The 6,372-nt window shown below is 46.2% G+C and overlaps 1 protein-coding gene across 2 annotated transcripts; it reads left to right on the forward strand.

The window, feature by feature from the left end:
- The first annotated feature begins 3,768 nt into the window (after nucleotides 1-3,768).
- BEX3 (brain expressed X-linked 3) lies at nucleotides 3,769-5,413 on the forward strand. 2 transcript variants are annotated; one of them, XM_088833694.1, is made up of 3 exons: nucleotides 3,769-3,966; nucleotides 4,366-4,443; nucleotides 4,843-5,413. In XM_088833694.1, the coding sequence occupies exon 3, from the start codon at nucleotides 4,855-4,857 to the stop codon at nucleotides 5,161-5,163; it is 309 nt and encodes a 102-aa protein (XP_088689820.1). In that variant the 5' UTR covers nucleotides 3,769-3,966; nucleotides 4,366-4,443; nucleotides 4,843-4,854; the 3' UTR covers nucleotides 5,164-5,413. The 2 variants fall into 2 exon arrangements, with proteins under 2 accessions (XP_088689820.1, XP_055294440.1); XM_055438465.1 differs by lacking the exons at nucleotides 3,769-3,966; nucleotides 4,366-4,443 and having other exon boundaries at nucleotides 4,825-5,413.
- The last annotated feature ends 959 nt before the right edge of the window (nucleotides 5,414-6,372 follow it).

Raw genomic sequence — 6,372 nt, forward strand, 5'->3', positions numbered from 1 at the left:
AATATGCTATCTAGGTTGGTCATAACTTTCCTTCCAAGGAGTAAGCGTCTTTTAATTTCATGGCTGCAATCACCATCTGCAGTGATTTTGGAGCCCAAAAAAAATAAAGTCTGACACTGTTTCCACTGTTTCCCCATCTATTCGCCATGAAGTGATGGGACCAGATGCCATGATCTTTGTTTTCTGAATGTTGAGCTTCAAGCCAACCTTTTCACTCTCCTCTTTCACTTTCATCAAGAGGCTTTTGAGTTCCTCTTCACTTTCTGCCATAAGGGTGGTATCATCTGCTTATCTGAGGTTACTGATATTTCTCCTGGCAATCTTGATTCCAGCTTCTGCTTCTTCCAGCCCAGTGTTTCTCATGATGTACTCTGCATATAAGTTAAATAAGCAGGGTGACAATATACAGCCTTGACGTACTCCTTTCCCTATCTGGAACCAGTCTGTTGTTCCATGTCCAGTTCTAACTGTTGCTTCCTGACCTGCATACAAGTTTCTCAAGAGGCAGGTCAGGTGGTCCGGTATTCCTGTCTGACTCTTTGCGACTCCATAAACTGCAGCCCACCAGGATTCTCTGTCCATGGGATTCTCTAGGCAAGGATACTGGATTGGGTTGCCATGCCCTCCTCCAGGGATCTTTGTGACTCGGGGATTGAACCTGCATCTCTTACATCTCCCACATTGGCAGGCGGGTTCTTTACCGTAAGAACCATCTGGGGAGGCCATTCAATGGTCATGTCATAGCAATTTGTCTACTTTCAGGGGATTCTTTCTAGGTAATTCCTAATTTTCATAAAAGTTTTTCTATATTGCTTTAAATATATTCCTCTGAATGAAAAGCAACCTATTAGCCTCAGTATGCATGCTGCATGCTAAGTCGTTTCACTTGTATCTGACTCCTTGTGACCCTATGGACGTAACCGGCCAGGCTCCTCTGTCCATGGGATTCTCCAGGCAAGAATACTGGAGTGGGTTGCCATTTTCTTCTCTAGAGGTTCTTCCCGACCCAGGGATTGTCTCTTATGTTTCCTGCATTGGCTGGCAGATTCTTTACCACTAGCACCACCTGGGAAGCCCCATTAACCTCAATCGTTGATATATCAGTCAACAAATATTCACCCATCACCTATTTGGTACAAAGAATTCTATAAGTCACTGACTTTGCAAAGTAGAAGACAGCAGATGTGTTTGGGACCCAGAGAGTTTAAAGACAAGTGTATCTAGCTAAGGACAGAACTATGCTTTGCCCACACTTTAAACCTTGTTGCTGCTGCTGCTAAGTCACTTCAGTCATGTCCGACTCTGTGCGACCCCATAGATGGAAGCCCACCAGGCTCCCCCGTCCCTGGGATTCTCCGGGCAAGAACACTGGAGTGGGCTGCCATTTCTTTCTCCAATGTGTGAAAGTGAAAAGTGAAAGTGAAGTCGCTCAGTCGTGTCCGACCCCTAGCGACCCCACAGACTGCAGCCTACCAGGCTCCTCCATCCATGGGATTTTCCAGGCAAGAGTACTGGAGTGGCTTGCCATTGCCTTCTCCATAAACCTTGTTAGAAACCATCTAATAATAGTAAAAAAAAAAAAGTAATGAATCCATTTTCATTGATGATTCTTTAGGCTCTGTGGTACATATTTGAAATATGTGATTTACTTCTAATAATCCCTGTTTCACAGAGTAAGCACAGAGACCTTGATAAGTAACTGACCCAAAATCATACATCAGTACAAGTAGCAGAAACATGATTTAAACCCAGACATGTCTGATACCATAACTCATGCCTCTAATCGGCATGATTCCAACTGGTATCATTTATAGAACTACCTATATGAAGAGTTGTTAATTGTGAGAGAGAATTCAGGAATCACTAGCATTCCTTTAAAAGACAATTATTTTTTAATTTGAGCTTTTGGAGCAATATATCAATATTTCTTTTTATCTCTATAATTAGTAAATATATGTGAATATATATGTATATATATGTGACACACATACAGATAGATAGATAGATATATACATATGCTTCCCCAGTGGCTCAGCAGTAAAGAATCCACCTGTAATGCAGGAGATATGGGTTCGATCTCTGGGTCAGGAAGATCCCCTGGAGGAAGGAGGGCAAGGCAACCCACTCCAGTATTCTTGCCTGGAAAAATCCCATGGACTGAGGAGCCTGGCATGCTCCATGAGGAGTCCATGAGGTTGTCATGGTTTCGACATGTCCATGAGGTCGAAAAGAGTCAGACATGACTGACCATGCATGCATATATACATAATTTTATATATTTCAAACTACATAAGCAGTAGGCATATACTCTTCCTTTATTCAGTGTCCCAGCTAGTTTAGCGGGGTGGGAGATTACAAAGGAGTTTGGAGCCAAAGGGCTTCCCAGATGGCATAGTGGTAAAGAATCCACGTGCCAATGTAGGTGACCCAAAAGAGGCAGGTTCAATCCCTGGGTTGAGAAGATTCCCTGGAGGAGGAAATGGCAACGCACTTCAGTATTCCTGCCCGGATAATCCCATGAACAGAGGAGCCTGGCAGGCTATCCTTCATGAGGTCCCGAAGAGTCAGACACAACTGAAGCCCCTGAGCACCTGAGCAAAACTAGAGGTAGTTAGCATTTGCCTGGCCCGTCTGGCCTCAGTACATATAACTCTTTTGGTTCCTTGAACACAACCAACACTTACTATTTTTAAATAACAATGCTATTTTCCTAAAGGCATCTCTATTTTGTAACCATGTTTTTAAAAAATAGTTTTCAGTTATTTCAAGTTGAAAAAATGAACAGTTACACTCAAGGTGAGTTTCAAGTTTAATTGCTTCACATACCCCATTCTTATTTCTAATATTTTTTGGAAAAATTCACATTACAAAAAATATGTCTTTGGAACTAACTTTTACCAGTTGTATACTTAATTTCTGAGATCACTCTAAGGAAGTATGTGTAGGAGTGCTTTGCCAAGTTTGGAAAGGAAAGCAGAAAATAAACAGGCTCCTTTTTTTCTAAAGGCTCCTTTCCTCCAAAGACTGGTATCAAAAACATCACATAAATTTACATAAAATGGTCAGGGTCTGACAACTGGACTTCTACCTCAAGGTTTACTTTACAGATCATTTTGAAAACACCAACTGTATTCGGGAAGATAGTTGTATTTTTTTCAAAGTAAGATTTCAAAATAAAATGTTTCCAAAATGTTGTTGATATTGTGTGGTGGAGTCCAAAGAAAATATTTTCTGGGTGGTACAGGTGAACAAACAAATCAAACAATGAGGCTTTCTCTTTCCGCAGGATGAAGCATTTCTTTCAAAAATGAAACCTTGTAATTTTAAATTTTTTGATGGCATGCTTTTTACAAAAAAGAAATAAAGAGAAATTATTAGGAAGGATATATACAACCCACTCTACCTTCTTGCCTGTCTGTCTGACAAGTTTCTTGCTCCCTCCCCACCCTAACCTTCAACCTAAATGTCCTAGAAGAGTATGAATTCAGGGCACTTGGTGGGCAATGGCGGGGCGGGGTGGGGGTGGGGAAAGACTTTGGTCGGCGAGAAGAGGAAAGAGAGCAGAAAAAGCCAACGCCAAGGCCTAGGAGCGGAGAAGGGGTAGAGGGTGTTGCAGACCCTCCCTGATAACCAGAGAAGGGCAAAGTCTAACTGCAGGGAGGTGATGCCACTCTGGGCAGTCAGATTGGAGACGAGAGGGATGATTGATAGCCAGGGAGGTGCGCGCTGTGGCCCAGCGCACAGACAGGAGGCTCTCCGTGCCTGTGCACGAGGCGGAAGTGGGGCGCTCCTGCTGCACTGGCCGCCGGAGTAGGGGGCGAGCTCGGCGGTGACGTGAGGTGCTCACGTGACCGCGAGCTGCAGAGCGACGCAGCCTTCGCTGCAGTCGTCACTCCTGTCTGGGTACCAGCTCCCCTCTCCCCTGCGCACGGCGGGCTGGCATCGGGCCCGCGGCGAGCGGAGCAGGTAAGGGCCCCAGGGCCGCGCGCTGACGCCGGGGAGGCGGCTGCCAGCCAACCCCAGAGGCCGGCACGGGGGTTCAGCGTGACGAGTCCGGGCAAGCCCTCTCCACACCCCGGCTTTCCTGGGAACAGAAATAGTGGCCCCCTGGGGTGGGGGGGCCGGGGGGCAGGGTTCCAGGGAAGGCAGGAAAGCAACTCCGAGCGATGGGAAATCATCCCTGAGTTCCTGCAAGGCAGTAGCGAACCTGGGGGCGGGGCGGGGATGGGGGCGCCTGAGGGCGGGGCGGGGGGCTCGGCGCGGCCAGGCGCGGGAAGGGGCGTTGGTGGAGTAGGGGACGCGGGGGCGGGAGGCGCCCAGCGCCCGGCTGCAGCGGCCTCCCGCCCCCACCCTGGCCCTTTGCAGGTCTGCCGAACTAAGTGTGGCGGCGGCGCATTCGTGGCGAGGATCGGAAGGAGCAAGAGACAGCGAGGATAGGCCCAGGTCAGTGCCGGGAACAGTGCAGGGGAGGAAGGGAACTGGTGCACAGCCCAGCCCGAGATCCCTTGCTAACTCCCCCAGACCCATGGTCCGTCCTCCATTTTGGTGCCTGCTGCGCTCTGGGAAAGAATCCTGGGAAAAGAAAAATGGTGGGCTTTGGGTTTGCGGGAAGGAGGGAAAAGGAGAGAGCTAGGAAAGGGGTCAAATTGAAGGCTCCCCAGAAGGCGCACAAAGCGCCTGAGGTGGGAAAAAAAATTTTTTTTAATCTTTGCTGTCGGGACTCTGAATCCTGCTGGTCAGTGCACCAAGCATTCAGTGTCTCTCCTTGCCTTTGTCTTACTTGTTGTTCAAAGAAAAATAACCGGGGGAAAAAAAAATCTCATCATGGCTAATATCCACCAGGAAAACGAAGAAATGGAGCAACCCGTGCAGAACGGAGAGGAAGACCGCCCTTTGGGAGGGGGCGAAGGCCACCAGCCAGAAAGAAATCATAGACGGGGACAGGCTCGCCGACTTGCCCCTAATTTCCGATGGGTCATACCCAATAGGCAGGTCAATGATGGGATGGGTGGAGAGGGAGATGATATGGAAATATTCATGGAGGAGATGAGAGAAATCAGGAGAAAACTTAGGGAGCTGCAGTTGAGGAATTGTCTGCGTATCCTTATGGGGGAGCTCTCTAATCACCATGACCATCATGACGAATTTTGCCTTATGCCTTGACTCCTGCCATTTCCATGAGATTAATACTGTGATTTCCAGTGTTGTTTTGTTTTTCCTTGCATTTTCCTGATAATGCCTTTACTGATCCGTTTGCTGTGAACCTTATGTAATTTGAATGTGTCAGGTGGGTTCTGTGTTACCAGCTTCTAATTGCAGATTGCCTTGGCACCCAATCTAAGTTTCTGTCAACAGTAAAGTTTCACCCATTTGCATGGAAAAATGTAAAGTTAATAAAGTAATTAAAAAGCAATTTATACATTTATTATTGTCTCATTAAAGAAAAAAAATACATGAACCCTTCAAAAATCTGAAATCACATATCCCAGGATGGTAATTGAAGCACATTTCTCAGTGGTTGGATAATACATGACTTTTTTTCATTTATTATCTGGGATTTTAGAAATAATAAGAATAGTTTTTCAATGAGTCTGTGAATGAACATAATTACTGGTTCAGCAAACTTAAAGTGAACTTTAAGTATCTTCCAGTCTTAACTGGAAGTAAACCCTTTATTACAGATACATTTCTGTAAAGAGTCAGTCTTCTCTTCTGTGAAATGGGATAAATAATGTCTGCCTTAGAGGGCTGCCGAATGGAATACATGAGGTGTGGAACTGTTGGCCTCCCTCCTATGCAACTCCCCAGCATTTAATAGGACCCTCGCTCTCATCAGATCCTTGGACAGTACTAAGGGGAGTTTTCACCCAGGCTCACAAGAGGAAAAATAGGTGGGTTCCACTCTGTCATTCCAGTCATATTTGCAGTACCCCTACCTCCCTGATTACTGCCATGTCAGTTGGGTGTTCTTTCCCTTCTGCTGGCTCCTATTTCAGTTCATGTTGCTGATGTGCTGGAGTCCACAAGGTAACAAAAACCCACTGATCTCTCTGTGTCCCTGGTGAGATAAATCCCCCCTTTGACTTCTATAAAAGTTGTGGGAGAAGGCCTTCATCCTCACTTTGGAGTTACAGTTACCACTGAGTACCATTCCAATGGTTCTTGTTCTTAACCTTGGTTCTGAACAAGACCCTTTTGGCTTTACTCTGTCCATGGGATTCTCCAGGCAAGAATACTGGAGTGGGTTGCCATGCCCTTCTTCAGGGGATCTTCCTGACCCAGGGATCGAACCCACGACTCACGTCTTTTGCATTGGCAGGCAGGTTCTTTACCACTAGAGCCACATGGAAAGCTCCAACAGATATTTGATTA

Source organism: Moschus berezovskii, chromosome X, assembly GCF_049115385.1.
Source record: "Moschus berezovskii isolate FMDL1 chromosome X, NW_MosBer_1.0, whole genome shotgun sequence".
Taxonomy (NCBI): Eukaryota; Metazoa; Chordata; class Mammalia; order Artiodactyla; family Moschidae; genus Moschus; species Moschus berezovskii.

What these genes read in the sequence shown, in the direction of transcription:
- BEX3 (XM_055438465.1), top strand. Translation starts at nt 4,825, where the DNA reads ATGGCTAATATCCACCAGGAAAACGAAGAAATGGAGCAACCCGTGCAG.